At 36.7% G+C, this 20598-nt stretch overlaps 1 protein-coding gene across 6 annotated transcripts in view; it reads left to right on the top strand.

Annotated features, from left to right (window-relative positions):
• Window positions 1–20598, top strand: part of NUDT6 (nudix hydrolase 6) — a 34499-nt gene that overhangs the window by 7994 nt on the left and 5907 nt on the right. For 5 of the 6 annotated variants that reach the window (XM_068543396.1, XM_068543398.1, XM_068543399.1 and 2 more), the window contains one exon: window positions 1002–1057. In XM_068543396.1, coding sequence (XP_068399497.1) covers window positions 1002–1057 — 56 coding nt within the window. Of the gene's footprint in view, window positions 1–1001; window positions 1058–16591; window positions 16681–20598 lie in introns of those variants that run through there. The other variant, XM_068543402.1, reaches the window with a different exon arrangement.

Below are 20598 nucleotides of genomic sequence, written 5' to 3'. Positions count from 1 at the left end.
AAAACTTATTTTTGAGTCCCTAACATCTAGTAAAATGCCTAGTACACTGGGCAATGTATATGATGAATGAATAAATGAAAGCAATGGACTAGAACTTAAATATAAATATTCCAAAGCAATATATTGGTAAGTTATAACATTGTGTACATAACATGGTAAAGAAATTTAAGTGCTTTAAGGAGGAGGTCTTGAACCGAATATTGAGATATTTGAGATTTGGATCATCAGGGAGCACAACCCATGTTTATACATAGTGATTCAAGGAATAAAAATGAGAATGGAAAAGTCAATTCATTGATTCAATAAATCTTTTTAGGCATTTAAAATTGGACACTAATAGATGATCTCATTTGCAAAACAGAAATAGAGACGCAGACATAGAGAACAAACGTATAGACACCAAAGGAGGAAGCGGGGCGTGGGGGGTGGGATGAATTGGGAGATTGGGACTGACACATATACACTATTGATACTAGCATAAAAATAGATAACTAATGAGAACCTACTGTATAACACAGGGAACTCTACTCAGTGCTCTGTGGTGACCTAAATGGGAAGGAAATCCAAAAAAAGGGGATATATGTATACATATAGCTGATTCATTTTGCTGTACAGTAGAAACTAACACAACATTGTAAAGCAACCGCAATAAAACTTAATTTTAAAAAAATAAAATTGGACGCTAAAGTAAATGCTAAAAAAGGATAGATTAATTTATTTATACCGTCAGGAATAGATGATCTAGAGAAGGAGATGCAAATGATTATCCTACGAGTTAGCATATGCTAGAACCATCACTGGTACTCTAAGTTGTTAAAAGAACCTAGATAACTGAGCAACTGATTTCTTGCTGGAGAAATTTACAACTCTTCATGAATGAGGTGGTTATTTGAACTAGGCCTTCAGGGATGGGTAGGATTTTGATGACCACAGGTAATAGTGTGGGAGTAGTCTGAGGTGAATGAAATTCATATTTCTCAATTATCTTCCCCCCCCAACAGGAGCTGTATTTGATGAAAACACTAGAAAAATATTGGTTGTACAAGATCGAAGTAAAGTAAGTTGTTTCTGCTTTATAAATTGCTTTCTAAATGTTTAGTTCTATCTAGAGAAAAAGTGTAGAAATTTTGATATGCTCAAAGAATTATAGAAAGATATTGTTTTAATTTACTCTGATCAATGTTTTTTTATTGACATATGCTTGATTTACAATGTTGTGGTAATTTTTGCTGTACAGCAAAGTGATTCAGTCATATATATATATATATATATATATATATTCTTTTTTTAAATACTGTTTTCCATTATGGTTTATCATAGGATATTGAGTATAGTTCGCTATGCTATACATTAGGACCTTGTTGTTTATCCCCTGTACATATAAAGCTTACATCTGTTAACCCCAACCTCCCACTCCATCTCTCCCCCAACCCTTTCTCCCTTGGCAACCACCAGTCTGTTCTTTATGTTCATGAGTCTGTTTCTGTTTCATAGACAGGTTCATTTGTGTCACATTTTAGATTCCACATATAAGTGATATCATATGGTATTTATCTTTCTCTTTCTGACTTACTTAGTATGATAATCCGTAATTGCATCCATGTTGCTGCAAATGGCATTATTTTGTTCTTTTTTATGGCTGAGTAGTATTCTATTGTATATATGTACCACATCTTATTTATCCATTCATCTGTCAATGGACATTTAGGTTGTTTCCTAGTCTTGGCTGTTGTGAATAGTGGTGCTATGGTATGAGGGAGTGTTCTAATTTCATTGATTTACATGTGGCTGTCCTACTTTGCCAACATCATTTGCTGAAGAGACTGTCTTTTTCCCATTGTATATTCTTGCCTTCGTTATCAAAGATTAATTGACCGTAGGTATGTGGGTTTATTTCTGGGCTCTCTATTCTGTTCCATATTTCTGTTTTTGTGCCAATACCATGCTGTTTTGATGACTATAGCTTTGTAGTATTGTCTGAAGTCTGGCAGGGTTATACCTCCTGCTTTGTTCTTTTTCCTGAGGATTGCATTGGCAGTTCTGGGTCTTTTATGGTTCCATATGAATTTTGGGATTTTTCTGGTTCTGTGACAAATGTCATGGGTAATTTGATATGGATCGTATTAAATCTGTAGATCACTTTGGGTAGTATGGCCATTTTAACAATATTAATTCTTCCAATCCAAGAACATGGGATATCTTAGAAAGATATTTTTAAAGTCATTTCTAAGGAGTTGTTGGTCATTTGGATACTTATTTAATCCAAAAAACACTTATCCAGGCCTTAAAAATGTCAGAGTAACCTCAGTATTCCTAAGTATTATTTTATGACTCCAAAAAAATTATAAATGGCTGTATTTAATTAGGAAGACAAACTGTGTTTCTAACAAACTGTTAAGATATTATTCCACTCATTCAATATTCATTAAGCTCCTACTCTGAGCCAGGTGCTAAGAATACAAAGATTAATAAGACAATATCCCTGATGTCCTGTAGCTTACTATCCATTTGGGAGAGTAGTCATATAACAGATTGTTAACAATTAACTTTGCCTTTAAAAAGCCCCTAAAGACTTCTCCTTGGAAGTAACATTTAAACTGGGTCTTGAAGAATGAGTAGGAGACTCGAGGCAAAACAAAAACAAAGCAAAACAAAACAAAAACCAGGGTGGGGAAGGGAGGTGGGGTAGAAAAACAGACTGAGAAAATTAGAATTGCATATATAAAGGCACAGAGTTCAGAAAGGGGCTGACATGGTGTCTTAGTCCATTCACGCTGCCATAACAAAAATACCATAGACTGGATAGCTTAAACAACAAAACATTTTTTTTTCCTAATTTTTATTTTATTTTGGAGTATAGTTGATTAACAATGTTGTGTTAGTTTTAGGTGTACAGCAAAGTGATTCAGTTATACATATACATGTATCTATTCTTTTTCAAATTCTTTTCCCATTTAAGTTATTAAAGAATATTGAGCAGAGTTCCCTGTGCTATACAGTAGGTCCCTGGTGATTATTTTATATATAGTGGTGTGTATATGTTAATCCAAAACTTCTAATTTATCCCTCCCCACCACGTTTCCCCCACCTGGCAACCACAAGTCTGCTTTCAAAGTCTGTGATTCTGTTTCTGTTTTGCAAATAAGTTCATTTGTCTCTTTTTTTTTTTTTAACATTTCACCCATAAGTGACATCATATGATATTGTCTTTGTCTGACTTCATTTAGTATGATAATGTCTAGGTCCATCCATGTTGCTGCAAATGGCATTATTTCATTCTTTTTTTATGGCTGAGTAATAGTCATTGTATATATATATATATATATATATACCACATCTTCTTTATCTGTTCATCTGTCCCTGGAAATTTAGGTTGCTTTCATGTCTTGGTTATTGTAAATAGCGTTGCAATGGACACTGGGTTGTATGTATCTTTTCGAATCATGCTTTTCTTTGGATATATGCCCAGGAGTGGATTGCTGGATCATGTGGTAATTCTATATTTAGTTTTTTAAGGAACCTCCATAGTGACCATAGTTCTCTATAGTGACCGTACCAACTTACATTTCCAGCAACAGTGTAGGAGGGTTCCCTTTTCTCCACACCCTCTCCAGCATTTATTGTTTGTAGACTTCTTGATGATGGCCATCCTGACCGGTGTGAGGTGATACCTCATTGTAGTTTTGATTTGCATTTCTCTAAAAATTAGTGATGTTGATCATCTTTTCATGTGTTTGTTGGCCATCTATCTTCTTTGGAGAACTATTTAGGTCTTCTGCCGATTTTTTCATTGGGTTGTTTGGGGTTTTTTTGATATTGAGCTGCATGAGCTGTTTGTATATTTTGGAGGTTAATCCCTTGTTGGTAGCTTCATTTGCAAATATTTTCTCCCATTCTGAGGGTTGTCTTTTCGTCTTGCTTATGGTTTCCTTTGCTATGCAAAAGCTTTTAAGTTTAATTATGTCTCATTTGTTTATTTTTTATTTTCATTACTCTAGGAGGTGGGTCAGAAAAGATCTTGCTGAGATTTATGTCAAAGAGTGTTCTGCCTATGTTTTCCTCTAAGAGTTTTATAATGTCCAGCCTTGCATTTAGGTCTTTAATCCATTTTGAGTCTATTTTTGTGTATGGTGTTAGGGAGTGTTCTAATTTCATTCTTTTACATGTAGCTGTCCAGTTTTCCCAGCACCACTTATTGAAGAGACTGTCTTTTCTCCACTGCATATTCTTGCCTCCTTTGTCATAGATTAGGTGACCATAGGTGGGTGGGTTTATCTCTGGGCTTTCTATCCTGTTCCATTGATGTATATTTCTCTTTTTGTGCCAGTACCATATTGTCTTGATTACTGTAGCTTTGTAGTATAGTCTGAAGTCAGGAAGCCTGATTCCTCTCAGCTCCGTTTTTCTTTCTCAAGATTGCTTTGGCTCTTCAGGGTCTTCTGTGTTTCATACAAATTGTAAAATTTTTTATTCTAGTTTTGTGAAAAATGCCACTGGTAATTTGATAGGGATTGCATTGAATCTGTAGATTGCTTTGGGTAGTATAGTCATTTTCACAATATTGATTCTTCCAATCCAAGAACATGGTATGTCTCTCCATCTGTTTGTGTCATCTTCCATTTCTTTCACCAACATATTACAGTTTTCAGAGTACAGGTCTTTTGCCTCAGATTTTTCTTGTTCCCTGAAATAAGCTTGTATCAGTATAAACTTCCCTCTTAGAACTGCTTTTGCTGCATCCCAAAGGTTTTGGATTGTCGTGTTTTTGTTGGTAGGTATTTTATTCTTTTTGATGTGATGGTAAATGGGATTGTTTCTTTAATTTCTCTTTCTGATCTTTCATTGTTAGTGTATAGGAATGCAAGAGATTTCTGTGTGTTAATTTTGTATCCTGCACTTTACTGAATTCATTGATGAACTCTATTAGTTTTCTGGTAGCATCTTTAGGATTTCCTATGTATAATCTCATGTCATCTGCAAACAGTGGTAGTCCTACTTCTCCAATTTGGATCCCTTTTATATCTTTCTCTTCTCTGATTGCTGTAACTAGGACTTCCAAAATTATGTTGAATAAAAATGGTGAGAGTATACATCCTTGTCTTGTTCCTGATCTTAGAGGAAATGCTTTCAGCTTTTCACCACTGAGAATGATGTTAGCTGTAGGTTTGTCATATGTAGCTTTTATTATGTTGAGGTAGGTTACCTCTGTGCCCACTTTCGTGATAGTTTTTATCATAAATCAGTGTTCAATTTTGTCAAAAGCTTTTTGTGCATCTATTGAGATGATCATAGGGTTTTTTATTTCTATTCTTCAGTTTTTTAATGTTGTTTATCACACTGATTGACTTGTAGATATTTAAGAATCCTTGCATCCCTGGAATAAATCCCACTTGATCATGGTGTATGATTCTTCTAATGTATTGTTGGATTCAGTTCGCTAGCATTTGATTGAGGATTTTTGTGTCTATGTTCATCAGTGATATTGGCCTGTAAATTTTTGTGTGTGTGTGTGTGGTATCTTTGTCTGGTTTTGGTCTCATGGAATGAAGTTAGGAATGTTCCTTCCTCTGCAATTTTTTGGAAGAGTTTCAGAAGGAGAGGTGTTAACTCTTCTGTATATGTTTGGTAGAATTCGCCTATGAAGCCACCTGGTCCTGGACGTTTGTTTGGTGGGGGTTTTTTAATCACAGCTTCAATTTCAGTATTTGTGATTGGTCTGTTCATATTTTCTATTTCTTCCTGGTTCAGTCTTGGGAGATTGGACCTTTCTTAGAATTTGTCAATTTTATTGGCATATAGTTGCTTTTAGTAGTCTCATATGACCTCATGTATCTCTGTGGTGTCCATTGTAACTTCTCCTTTTTTATTTCTAATTTTATTGATTTGAGTTCTCTCCCTTTTTTTCTTGATGAGTCTGGCAAAAGATTTATCAGTTTTGTTTATCTTTTCACAGAACCATCTTTTAGTTTTGATCTGTGCTGTTGTTTTCTTCATCTCTGTTTCATTTATTTCAGCTCTTATCCTTATGGTTTCTTTCCTTCAGCTAACTTGGGGTTTTGTTTGCTCGTCTTTCTCTAGTTGTTTTAGGTATAAGGTTAGGGTGTATATTTGAGATTTTTCTTGTTTCCTGAGATAAGCTTGTATCACTATAAACTTCCCTCTTAGAACTGCTTTTGCCACGTCCCACAGGTTTTGGATCATTGTGTTTTCATTGTAATTTGTCTCTAGGTATTTTTTGATTTCCTCTTAGAATTCTTCAGTGGTCCATTGGCTGTTTAGTCACATATTGTTTAGTCTCCATATGTTTGTGTTTTTTACAGTTTTTTTCTTGTGTGTGATTTCTAATCTCAAAACGTTGTGGTTGGATAAGGTGCTTGATATAATTTCAGTTTTCTTAAATTTACCGAGGCTTGATTTGTGGCCCAAGATGTGCTCTATCCAGGAGAATGTTCCATGTGCACTTGAGTAGAACGTATATTCTGCTGCTTTCAGATGGAAAGCTCTGTAGATATCAATTAAGTCTATGTGGTCCAATGTGTTATTTAAGGTCTGTGTTTCCGTATTGATTTTCTGGCTGGATGATCTATCCATTGATGAAAGTGGGTTGTCAAAGTCCCCCACTATTATTGTGCTACTGCCAATTTCTCCTTTTATGGCTGTTAACATTTGCCTCATATATTGAGTTCCTCTCTGTTGGGTGCATATGTATTTACAATTGTTATATTTTCTTATACTGATCCCTTGATCCTTAGGTAGTATCCTTCTTTGACTCTTATAACAGTCTTTAAAGTCTGTTTTGTCTGATTTGAGTATTGTTGCTCTAGCTTTCTTTTGATTTCCATTTGCATGGAATACCTTTTTCCATCCCCTCACTTTCAGTCTGTATGAGTCCCTAGATCTGAAATGTGTCTCTTGTAGACTGCGTATATATGGGTCTTGTTTTTGTATCCATTCAACCAGTCTCCATCTTTTGGTTGGGCCATTTAATCCATTTACATTTAAGGTAATTACCGATATGTATGTTCTTATTGCCATTTTGTTAGTTGTTTTGGGTTTGTTTTTGTAGGTTTTTTTTTTCTTCCCTTCCTCTTTTGTTCTCTTGTGATTTGATGACTATCTTTTCTGTTGTGTTTGGATTGCTTTTTCTTTTTTGTGTGTGTATCTATTGCAGATTTTCAGTTTGCAGTTCCCATGAGGTTTTGATATAGCAGGCCATATATATATGAGATTGTTTTAAGTTGCTGGCCTCTTAATTTCCAAACCATTTCCAATATCCTCCATTTGTACTCTGCTTTGCTCACAATTTCTGGTTTTCCTATCATATTTGTGTGTAGATGATTTCCAACCTTAACTGTATGTTTGCCTTTACCAGTGAGCTTTCTCATTCATAATTTTCTAGTTTCTAGTTGTGACCTTTTCTTTTCCGCCTAGAGAAGTTCCTTTACCATTTGTTGTAAAGCTAGTTTGGTGGTGCTGAATTCTCTTAGCTTTTGCTTGTCTGTAAAGGTTTTGATTTCTCCATCGAATCTGAATGAGAGCCTTACTGGATACAGTATTCTTTGTTCTAGGTTTTTCCCTTTCATCTCTTTAAATATATCATGCCACTTCCTTCTTGCCTGAATAGTTACTGCTGAAAACTCAGCTGTTAACCTTATGGGGATTCCCTTGTATTTTATTTGATGCTTTCCTCCTTCACAGCTCCCTCCTTGGGGCTCAGGTCCCATCAGATTTCTCTCTCTTTTTTTCCTTTATTCTTTTGTCTTACTTGGTTATGTGGAAGTTTTCTTGCCCATTCTGCCAGCATTCACTAGGTGTTCTGTGTGAATTGTTCCACGTGTCAATGTGTTTTTGATGTATTTGTGGGAGGAGGTAAACCTCTAATAGTTTTGTGTGGAGTCTTTAGGGTTTTCTATATGGAGTATCATGTCATCTGCGTATAAATACAATTTTGCCTCTTCACTTCTGGTTTGGATACTTTTTATTTCTTGTCTCATTGCTGTGGCTAGGACTGCCAATACTATGTTGAATAGAAATGGTGAGAGTGGGCATCCTTATCTTGTTCCAGAATTTAGTGGGATGGCTTTCAGCTTTTCACCATTGAGTATTATGTTGGCTGTGGGTTTGTCTTAAGAGGCTTTTATTACAGAGATATTTTCCCTCTATACCCACTTTGTTGAGAGTTTTTATCATGAATGGATGTTGAATGTTGTCGAATGCTTTTTCTGCATCTGTTGAGATGACCATGTGGTTTTTGTCTTTCCTTTTGTTAATGTGGTGTATCACGTTGATTGATTTGCATATGTTGAACCATTCTTGCAACCCTGGAATTAATTCAACTTGATCATGGTGTTTGATCTTTGTATGTATCGTTGGATTCGGTTTTCTAGTATTTTGTTGAGGATTTTTGCATCTATGTTCATCAAAGATGTTGGCCTGTAATTTTCTTTTTTTGTAGTGTCTTTGTCTGGTTTTGGTATTACGGTGATGGTCGCTTCATAGAATGAATTTGAGAGTGTCCCCTCCTCCTCAGTTTTTTGGAATAGTTTGAGAAGGATAGGTGTAAGTTCTTCTTTCTATGTTTGGTAGAATCCCCCAGCGAAGCCGTCCAGTCCTGGGTTATTGTTTGCAGTTTTTTTAATTACAGATTCTATTTCACATCTAGAGGTTGGTCTGTTCAAGTTATCTATTTCTTCTTGACTCAGTTTTGGCAGGCCGTATGTTTCTAAAATTTGTCCCTTCTAGGTTGTTCAATTTGTTGGCATATAACTGTTCATAGGATTCTCTTAGGATTTTTTTTTTCTTATTTCTGTGGTATCAGTTGTTATTTCTTCTCTTTCATTTCTTAATTTGTTTATTTGGGTCCTCTCTTTTTTTCTTGATGAACCTGCCTAGAGGTTTGTCAATTTTGTTTATCTTTTCAAAAATGCAGCTCTTGCCTTTATTGATCTTTTCTCTTGTTTTTTTGGATCTCTCTTCTGTTTCCTCTCTGATCTTTATTATTTTTTCCTTCTGCTGACTTTGCTGACTTTGGATTTTGTGCATTCTTCTTTTTCTAAAATTCTTTCAGTTGGTAGGCTAGGTTGTTTATTTGAGATTTTTCTTGTTTCTTGAAGAAGTCCCCTATCACTATGAACTTCCCTCATAGAACTGCTTTTGCTGCATCCTATAGATTTTGTAAGGTTGTGTTTTTATTTTCATCTGTCTCAGGGTATTTTCTGATTTCCTCTTTGATTTCATTGTTGACCCATTGGTTTTTTAGTAGCATATTGTTTTGTCTCCATGTGTTCATTCTTTTCCCAATTTTCTTTCTGTGGTTAATTTCTAGTTTCACGTAGTCAGAAAAGATGCTTGAGGTAAAGTCTATCTTCTTAAATTTGTTGGGGCTTGTTTTGTGTCCTAGTATGTGTTTTATCCTAGAGAATGTTCCATGTGCACTTGAGAAGAATGTTTATTTATTTATTTTTTTGGATGTAGTGTCCTGTAAACATCAAGTAAGTCCAACTGGTCTATTGTGTCATTTAAGACCTCTGTTGCTTTATTGATTTTCTGTCTGTAATATCTGTCTGTTGATATCAGTGGGGTGTTAAAGTCTCCTACCATTATTGTATTTCTGTCAGTTTCTCCCTTTATGTCTGTTACGTATTTGTTTTATATATTTAAGTGCTCTTATATTGGGTGCATATATGTTACAGTGTAATATCAGGTTTTTTGTATTGATCCCTTTCATCATTGTAAAGTGTCCATCTTTGTCTTTCTTTGTAGACTTTTTAAAAAAGTCTGTTTTGTCCAATATGAGTATTGCTACTCCTGCTTTCTGGTTTCCATTTGCATGAAATATCTTTTTCCATCCCCTCACTTTGAATTTGTGTGCATATTTCACCCTGAAGTGAGTCTCTTGTCCACAGCATATTATAGGTTCTTTTTTTTTTTTTAATCCAGTCTGTCACTCTGTGTCTTCTGATCAGAGCATTTAGTCCATTGACACATAAAGTAATTATTGATAGGTATGTACTTGTTGCCATTTAAAACCTTGTTTTCCAGTTGTTTTTGTAGCTCTTTTTTGGCTCATTTTTTCTTTTTGTTTTTCCTTTTGTGATTTGATGGTTTTCTTTTTTAGTTTGCTTGAGCTTCTTTCTTTTTAGTTTTTTTGAATCTATTGTATGTTTTTGATTTGTGGCTACCCTGGTTTACAAGTATGTTGACCCATAACTGTATTTACTTTAAATTGATAGTCATGCAAGTTCAAACACATTCTAAAAGATTTACATTTTTATACTCCCCTCCTCCACTTTTTGTGATTTTGATATCCTGTTTTGCATCTTCATGGTTACCCTTTTACTGTTTGTTGTAGTTATAATCACTTTTACAGTTTTTTTATTGTTTTTTAAATCTGTGTGCTTGCTTATTTAAGTAATTTTCAATCCTTTCATATATTTGCCTATCCTGTTGTGTTTTTCTTTTTTCTATAGGTTCTTGCTTCTTTTCTATTTAGAGAAGACCTTTCAGTATTTCTTTTAGGGTAGGTTTAGTATTGCTGAATTCTTTTAGTTTTTGCTTGTCTGAGAAATTCTTTTTCTCTCCTAAATGATAATCTTGCTGGGTAGAGTATCCTAGGTTGCAGGTTTTTCCCTTTCAGGTCTTTGAATATATCATGTCACTCCCTTCTGGCCTGCAGAGTTTCTGCAGAGAAATCAGCTGATAGCCTTATGGGGTTCCCTTGTAACTGACTCTTTGTTTTTCTCCTGCTGCCTTTAGAATCCTCGCCTTAACTTTTGCCATTTTAATTATGATATGTCTTTGTGTGTGTTCATGTTGTTTGGGACCCTCTGTGTTTCCTATACCTGGATATATGTTTCCTTCTTAAGGTTTGGAAAGTTTTCAGCCATAATTTCTTCAAATACATTTTTGATACCCTTTTTTCTCTTCTCTCCTTCTGTGCATAGGTTGGCACACTTTACATATCCCATAGATCTTGTATGTTGCTTTCATTTTTTTTCATTTGTCTTTCTGCTGTTCTGATTGGGTGATTGCCATTATTCTGTCTTCTAGATCACTTATTCCTTCTGTGTCATTTAGTGTGCTATTCATTGCTTCTAGATTGGTTTTTACCTCAGTAATCAAATTGTCTGTTTGATTGGTTCATTTTTATAGTTTATAGTTCCTTGTTACAGTGATCTGAATTTTATTAATAATCTTTTTTATTTTATTAATAAATAATGAATTTTTATTTTTATTTTATTAATAATCTTAGTAAATTTTATTTTATTAATAATCTGAATTTTATTAATAATCTTTTTTTTAACTTTATTTATTTTTGGCTGCATTGGGTCTTTGTTGCTGCGTGCGAGCTTTCTCTATTTGTGGTGAGCGGGGGCTACTCTTCGTTGCGGCGTGTGGGCTTCTCATTGTGGTGGCTTCTCTTGTTGCGGAGCATGGGCTCTAGGCACATGGGCTTCAGCAGTTGTGTCACACGGGCTCAGTAGTTGTGGCACATGGGCTTAGTTGCTCCACAGCATGCGGGATCTTCCCAGACCAGGGATCAAACCCGTTTCCCTTGCATTAGCAGGCAGATTCTTAACCACTGTGCCACCAGGGAAGTCCCAATAATCTTTCTTAAATCAGCATTTTTATTACCTCATTTTTGGACTCAGGGTCTAATAGACTGGTGAGGTCTGTTTCATTATTTGTTCTTTCAGGAGATTTCTCTTGTTCTTCTAATTGGGAGTAGTTCCTCTGTTTTTTAACTTTCTCTGTCTCCATGAATTTAGGAGAAACCATTATCTACTTTGGTCTTGAAGGGGTGTTTCCCTGTGTAGACCATGTGAGTCTGTTATTTTTGGTGCAAGGGCTTGTTTTGGTATAGATGAGCCACTTCTTTCTTCAGAGTGTGCTGGCTCTTATCCCATTGATAGGGGTTATAATAGGTGTTGTGGTGTGCAGAACCTGTGCTAGATGAGGAGCAGGGCCTCCTCTTTGCTCCATGGCTGTCACCACCCTGTTGGGGGCAGTGTCTGCTCCCCAGTTGTTGAAGAAGCCCTAATGGTTGGGTGCAGTTAGGTTCAGTTGCCCTTGAGTGCATGCTCTGCCCCAAAGGAGGTGACCGCAGAAGCATATAAGGTCTGTGTAGTCACAGCGAACCTATGCACTTGTAGTTGCCCATGGTTTCGCCCAGAAGCAGCCCGTGGTCTCGTCCCTTTCTCTGTTGTGTTCATCCCAGACCTAGTGCTAGGCTGTGGTGTGGAGTAGGCTGGGGCTGGAGGCTGTGACTGCAGGAATTGAGGTTGCTGTGCTGCACCTGGGACCCGGGCAGCCTCTGTGGTAGACCTCTACCAGGACCTGTCGGCCCCACGTCCAGCTCCACACTGCAGTGTGAAGTGGGTGGAGCCGGAGCGCTCCCACTGGAAACGTACCACTGCGTACTCCTGTCCAGGGCCTGTCTGCTCAAGACTCAGCATCCAGCCACTCTGCTTTTCTCTGGCACCACCTATGCATGCGCTGACAAAGTCTGCTGCAGCCAGACCCGCCCCTGCCGTGCACACACCTACCATAGGTTCCGAGGTTCTCCTCAGACCACACCTCAGACCCTTCAAGTTGTCTCTGTGCAGCTATATCGAGCCCTCTCCCAGGGACTTGGAGATGTGGCAGTTAGCCACTGCACGTAATTGTGGCACCGCCCGGTGCGTGCACTGACAGTGTCTGCCCAGTTTGATCCACCACCCCCATGTGTGCACTGATAGGGGTCTCCGCAGTTTGGCCCTGATCCACCTCAGGCGGTCCAGTCTGTCTCTGCGCAGCTAGGTTGAATCTCTGCCCTTATCTCACACCAGGCTGAGGTGTGGAATAAGCGGGACCCAGGCGTTCACCCCTTCGGATTGGGAAGTGTGGCAAGGCGGCACCAGCCAGCGCCGGTCTCTTTTTGCCCTGATCGTTAGCAAGCCAGCACGCACACACTCCTCACAAGCAGAGCCTAGGCTTCTCCAGCCCCTCTGTCTGACCCCACAGATTTCCCAGCAGGCACGGGGGCTCCCCGAGCCAAGCGTCTGCCTGTATGGACCGTCTCTCCTTTACAGATGGGAGTGGTAAAATATTTGGTTTGAGAGCTAGATTGGGAACAGAATTAAAGAGCCTCATACACCCAAATAAGAACTATAGGCAACTAGAAGTAACAGACGTTTTTAAGAGAAGTACCATGCTTAGAGGTCAAATGCTTTCATGCTCAGGAGTATAAGTGACGAGAATAATTGCTTTGATACTTTCTGAGACTTCAGTAAATATTGGTGGATAGAGTCATACATTTTTCTCATATATGTTTTTAAATTTTAAACTAATATGCATAATTATAGCTGAAAGCAGTATCAATCATTTCTCAGAAATGCTATATGAAAGCACTCTCATGGTATTAAGTAACTTTAAAGTTTTAGTTAAGGCAGGATCTCTGACTCAAACTAAGCTTTATCTTCAACAGATTTTTATTGGGTACCTAAAGTAGTATTGTGCCTAGCCTTCAGTAAGTTTTATATTTGAATTGGAGTACATATATATATGTATATTTGATGGTAATGAGTGGAGAGTAAGTAGGAAGCAAGACTGAATGGTAAAAATAGGGCCTAGTTATGAGGGGGCCTGAGAGCCAGGAAGAGGAGTTTAGATTTGACATAGAAACAATTCAGATTTTGTTTACTGAAAGATTTTGATTGAGGTGACAGTGATGAAGATGATATATGGACAACTATACTCTGTTTATTTATCACTATACTATGTTATTCACCCTTCTACCATAGGGTAAATTGCTAGATCCAGAAATTGGAGATAGGGTGAAAGGCATGCAGAGAGGCTATTTACCCAAAATTATGCAGATAATGTAGTAGCAAAACCAATCTAGCCAATCTAATTTCAGAGTCTGTAATGTTAAAAAAAATTAGCCAAAACCTAAATAAACTCATTTCATGTGAGAGTGATAAGTCCTGATTCTCTCCACATTCAATTCCAAGCATCAAGTAAGGATTTCAAAGACGTACAGCTGTTTCCCTACACGCCGTGAAATTATGAGGGACACCAGATGGTCCTTAACTTATCCTACTCTAACCTACAAAAGAAAAGTTCCCGTAGTCATTATTTTACTATTTTATCATTCAGATCTTAACTACCCTTAGGCCAAAGGAGGTTGTATTAATATATAATTAATATTTAGTACCCAAGGTCTGGGAAAACTTGTTTAGGATTTTGTTCAATTAAATTGGGTTAGACTGAAAGTGGATATTATAACTCTCTGCAGTGTGGCAGAGAGATGGTATGCCCAAACATTATTGGCAGATACCATATATATATGGCATACAAGTATATACAAGTAACATAAATTGGTTAATTTCTTTTGCCAAATTTGAAAAATAATCTATACCTTGGTATATAAAAGTTACTTCTAAAGAGATATTATAAAAGGTTTTACTATCTTTTAAGTGTATCCCTTTAACTGTCTTTTCCTTGCATTTAAAGAAGCAGCAGTATCACCAAAATTTAATTTTTTCTATGCTCAGGTGACATAAGAAGTTGTACAAACAAAACTGGATCAGGAGACCTGGGTTCTAAGATTTGGCCCTGCCATTAGCTAGCTATACAACTCTGGGCAAATCTGTGAGCCCCTGGGACCCTAAGTTGCCCCATTTATGAAATCAAGGAGTTAGATTCGATGATCACAAATGAAATATCCCAATACTATAATTCTCCCTATATAGTTATGCACATGTAAGATAAGATACCAGATATAACCTGGTTTAAACCACTTTGGTATTTTGGAAAGAAAAGGGTAAACTTTTAAGATTTTAAAATAGCACACTGTGTCATAAGTGACTTTATCAAATAAAATTTCATTAAGGACTTTGACAGAGACTGAAAGACAGCCAGAGTAACATGATTGCCCCATTCTGAGCAGTTTTTCAGGGCTGGTGGATCAACCAAGTAAGAATCTATTTATGTAATTACTCATTTATTAAAACATGGAAATTCATAGAGAACAAACCTAGGTCTAACTAATAATATTAAAAATTGGCTTGCAGTCTGAAAAAAAGAAAAGAAGGAGCTTCCCTGGCAGTTACGGCTAACCTGTCTTACTCCAAACCTAGACAGCGTGATGTTTTCGGGATGGTTTTTTTTTTTCCTTATAAAACCTTCCAAGACAAATGATTTAACAGGTTTAGTTTGCAGAAATCAGACTTCCAGAGCAATCTGTATTGCAGCAATTGAAAAGGAAAGAATTGAACTGAGCTTTATTTTTAAAACAGGGCAATAGTCAAAACTATGTATACTAAATTTGCCTAAACTCCACTGTAAATGACTAAAAACTTTTATGATTCTCAGTTAATCATGATTGCATTCAGTGCCTCTCTAGTTTTGCTCATCTTAGTTTCAAAGAAATAATTGCTAGTGTTTTCTGGAATGTTTGTTAGTATTTTCCAGGGTAGTCAGGAAACAAAGGGAGACCCAAGACTTAATGACTAAACAAAAACTCCAAGAGACGTATCCACAGTGGCATTGTTTTAGCCATTCTTCGTCCTGTAACATTGGCTTATAAAGATGTGAGTGGAGAGTTTTCCATCCTCCACCTCAAGTTTCCTTTGGAGGTCAGTTGCCTTTAGGGTCAATTGAAGGTCATACCCTTAAGCTGGGGGGACTTTTGAGTAATTAACCCTAGATAGGTTCCTAAATGGTTTATTTGATGTCTCTTGGAACCAACAGCCATATCTGAAGAGGATTAAAAACCCAAGTAAAGTGTAGCACCGGCTCTGCTATGGCTTCCAGCCTACTAAAAATTCTTAACCAAACATTTGCTAACGACCATTCTCCAAGTCATTTGTTCTTCTATTATAGTACACCTTCGTGATCCTAATTGATGAGGTTTTCAGGCTAAACAAAATTATTTTAATTCCATCGTTTCGCTATTTAATAGAAATAAAATCAGATAAATAATGATGATAATTGTGATGACAAAATACTTCTGCAAAAATTTTCTCATTTAATAATGGTATTCGTTATTATCTCCATTTTTCAAAAAAACTTCAGAGAGGTTGCAGTAACTTTTTCAACATTACACAACTGGTAATTGGCAGAGTCAGAATTTAAGTCTAGAGAGGAATCTTTTCACTAAACTAAAGCAGATGAAAACACAAATGGAATTAAAACTTGGATTTGAGGGAGTCAGTAGTTTTATGGCAATGCCTATCATACATTGCATAGGGTACAAAAGACTTTTTGTTTTTTAGGGAGGTAGTTTTTCGCTTTTTTTTTAATACATAGTACAGATGCCACTGTCTATTGCTTAGGTTGACAATTCCATTCAGTTCAGTTGCCAACAATGATACTTAAGCAGTACATATTTGGCCTAAAGAGAAAAAAAAAAGAGGTTAGAACAAAAGTGTGTGAAGAAAAATTATTATGGAGAAAGGGGACATGATTAAGTGAAGGATATAAAGAGTAATTTTAGAAGTTATGGCAGCTTCCAATAGAGTTTGTGTATGCAGTTTCTCACCAGGTGCTGAACGTTAGTTTCCTTCCTGGCTGGAAGCTCCCCAGAAAGGATGTATGGCAGCTTTGTTCTCAGAAAGCTTTACCTTTAATCAGATAAAGGGAATCTCAGAAAAGGCTTCTCTCTGCATCTTGCTGTATCTCAAATGTCTTCAGTTTAAGGTAATCTTTATACCATTCTGGTAGGTTGTGCATCCGTTCATTTGGGACTACACATAGCTAATCAAATCTCTAATAAGAAAAGCTGTTCAGCTACGGATGTCTCTGAACTCAGAGGGCCTGGGACCCAGCATCAGCTGGCTGGTGTCTCTGGGGAGGGGACACAATGAAGCTTATGTTGGAAATGCTGGGAAACTGCAAAGTGGATTTGGCTGTTGCTATGGGAAGGAGCTGCTGCTGCCAGAATGAAGCAGCATGCTGAGGCAATACAGGAACCGCAGCACATGGGAAGCCCACAGGAAGCAGACAGGAGGAGCTGCTCCCTTCTTCCTCCTCCAGCCTTGCAGCCTGTTGGTGGAGCCCTAGCAGGGAGTCAGTTGGCAAGACCAAAACTGCTCAGCAGAGTCCCAGCTCCAGCATCACTAGGCAGAGCACGGAGGCTGAATTGGAAGCTGAGGGACAATAATAGTGTCAACTTCTTAGAAACCACACATTCTCACACCCCTGCCCCACCCCCAGGCCTGATGAATCAAACTCTGGGGATGCCGCTCAACAATTTGTGTGCTAACAAGCCCTGTTAACAGCTGTTTTAGGTGCACAGTCAAGTTTGAGGACCTCCAAACTAGAACACTGGGCATCCAGATTCTTCATTTGCTGGTTTTCAGTCTTGCCAGTGATTGGTTCTTTAAGAATGAGAAAGTACTGCTGCTCAGAATCTAATCATGATCCCCACCATGCTTCTAGGCAGTTGGGATTGGCAGAAGTTAGAAACAAATTCAAATTGTATAAGACTTTGGTTTCTTTGTGAATTAAATAGAAGTGATACTCTTACCTAGGGTTTTGATTTAAGTTATAAACAGAGATCTAACAGAGCAATAAAATATAAAAACTGAGTATTAATGTGTAGTTCAATGTTGTAATAAAAAGTATAAAGTGAGACTAAATCATATTTAATTTCTGTAATTATTTTGGTGTTAAGTGGAATTTAAGCATAAATGATAGCTATTAGCTGTAAATAACTAATTAGCATTATTTTCAGACATCTGAGCCATTTTTTCTCCTTTCTTTGCATGAGCAAATGCACACTCAAACTCAAAGCTGAAATACTTAAAACATGTCCTTTCTCCTTTCCTACCCATACAGTCCCTTCCTTTGTCCCTGCCCAATGATTCTGAGGAACAAAAGACCTAACAGTGGCTTGACCTTGTAAACCAGGTGCTAAAGAGCTGAGTTAATGGTAGGGACCTATTCATTCATTTGCCAAACATTACTGAGTTCCTGTACATAACTATGTTGTAGGCTCTGTTTTAAGCTCTAAGTAAACATTAGTGAACAAAGCAAAGTTTCTACATTTGGAGCTTATATTCAAATAGGTAAGATACAAATAATAAGTGAATGAATAAATAATATATAACGTGATAGTGAATGTTATTAAGAAAAATACAGTAGTATAAGGAGAAAGAGAATGACTAGCCTTGCTATATTGTGCATTAATTTTCTGTATGCCCTAAACCTAGCACTCAGTAAATTTTTATTGAGTGAATGAACAAACTTATTAAGACATCTCTGTGGTAGCATCTGTCTCATAACAGTGATAATATTGTAGTTAATTAGATTTATCTAAACACAGTGGCTTTGAATTCTGAAGAGTGAGAGTAGCAGCATTAAAGACCAGAATAGTGAAAAGAAAAGATAATGAGATCTCAGGCATCTGACCAAGTTTGAGTTAGGGAAGAATGATAAAGTCAAATAATATAAGAACCAAAAGGAAGAGGCTAGCAAGTCTGTACCCTTGTTCTAGGTTCTTGAGATTAGACAGTTTCTGTTTGAAAGAAATTAATAGTCTTTGGGGGGTTCTGTTTACACAAATTCCTAGTTAGGATTTCAGCAGCCACACCCAGGGAAGATCCTGAAGCTAATCATCTGCTTAGGAAAACAGAAGATGTCTGTGGGGTTGGAAAAATAGTGAGAAAAAGGATCAGAAAATGAGTCATTCCTATCTACCCATTCTAGAAACGCTAAAATAAACTTGAGTTTATCTTCAGGATAGGTTTTATAAGAAACTGTGGTACTAAACTGAAATTGCCTTAACAGAAAATATCTTACACTCTGTTAGTATGAAGAATGCATTAAAAAAATAATACCCTTTATTGATATCCAAAATGCCTACTACTGGGGCTAGCAGTTCCTAACACCGAGGAAGGAGAGAGGTTCCAGTGATTGATGGGACCACTGTACATCATTTACACTCGCTTCTATTTTACACTCGCACCTACAAACACAAACACACACGCACACGCGCGCACACACACACACACACACACACACCAGATTTATAATTGGCAAACGTATAGGAAAAATTTATCATCACATTCACCATTCTAAAATATGCTGGAATTACTCTAAATATGCTTTAAAATCACACATTTTTATAACTTAAAAGGAAAACTGCCCTTTGTAGTATGTAAAAATCAGATCAGATATGCTTCAGGAACTAGATGACCTCACTAACTCAAAGCAGGGAGGGGTCATACATGTGAATGTTGGGTAGGACCCAACAAGCAAAGAGGCACGAGAATGTCTGAGTAGAATATTTCTTTTAGAAGAGAGTGGAAAATTCCTTTTTTAAGATTAGGGAGAAAAGGATCTTGGAATTTTACACTTGAAGCATAGAGATGTTTTGTCTTTTATTGGAAGGGAGAATAAAGATGAAAACAGAAACTATGGGTTTCTGTTCATATTCAAAACCCAACCTTACCCCTTCCTCAGTAATTTTTCCCCTATGAAACAATATACTGGAAGTGTTAGAGTCATAGTAAATCACTAGCAGAGTAATAAATCTCATGCCAATCAAACGATTCTTGATAGGGAACTCACAGGCAAGAGGTAGATACAAAGACGTTTGATACCAAACTAGGTTTTAGTTCAAATTCACAAACCCTGGAGGAATGTAAGACTAAGATAGAGATTCTGGTTGGGTTTATATAGAATGTTCCAATGAGATCTGAAGATCAAAAGATATATGAAAAAGCAGCGAATAGTGGTAAAGGATTAGTGTGAAAATAGCAAACCAACTTTTTAAATTTCTTAAAAGATGATTAGAATCAGATCGCCTGGATTTTAACTGTGAGTTTTGCTACACACTGTGTCACTCCAGGTAAGTTATTTAACCTATTTGTCCTCAGTTTCATCACTTCTAAAATGGGAACAATAAGCGGTAAGGATTCACTATATAGCACAGGGAACTGTATTCAATATCTTATAATAACCTATAGTGGAGAATAATCTGAAAAAAATATGTATAACTGAATCACTTTGCTGTACACTTGTACACTTTGGTGTAACACAATATTGTAAATCAACTATACTTCAATGAAGAAAGAAATGGAAAAAAATTAAAATGGGAACAATAATAGTTTCTCGTGGGGTTACTATAAAGTTTAAATGTGTATAATTATTAAAGCATTTAGCATAGTGTCTGGAACATAGTGGACATTCAATATACATTACCTAGTAATATTTATTATTATTACTTATTATATTGCTAAACCCAGCTAGTGAGAGTATTTTTTAGTGTAAAAAAATAAGTGAGAAGACCTACTTGTCCCTCCACTGATCTATCATATCTACAATATTAACCAGTTTTTTCAAACTTAGGCCTCTCAACCTACCACTTAGAACTAACTGTAAGCTCAGGCTTTTGGGGAGGAGGAAGCTGTTTTAAAATAAGCTCTTTAAACCTAATTGATGCCAGAAAATATCGCAGACTAATCACCAGCATAAAAATAATCTTTCCGTACCTAAGGTTTATGAAATAATCAAAATCAAATGTGTGTGAGCTGTTTTCAATCCTTATAGCTAGCATTTTCCCCTGCTAATAAGTTCATATCTCCAAATTTAATCAACAGTTTCCAATTATTT

Source organism: Eschrichtius robustus, chromosome 4 (assembly GCF_028021215.1).
Source record: "Eschrichtius robustus isolate mEscRob2 chromosome 4, mEscRob2.pri, whole genome shotgun sequence".
NCBI classification, from domain to species: Eukaryota; Metazoa; Chordata; class Mammalia; order Artiodactyla; family Eschrichtiidae; genus Eschrichtius; species Eschrichtius robustus.
Note: the sequence above shows the minus strand (reverse complement) of the source record. Positions and strands in the feature narration are given on the sequence as shown.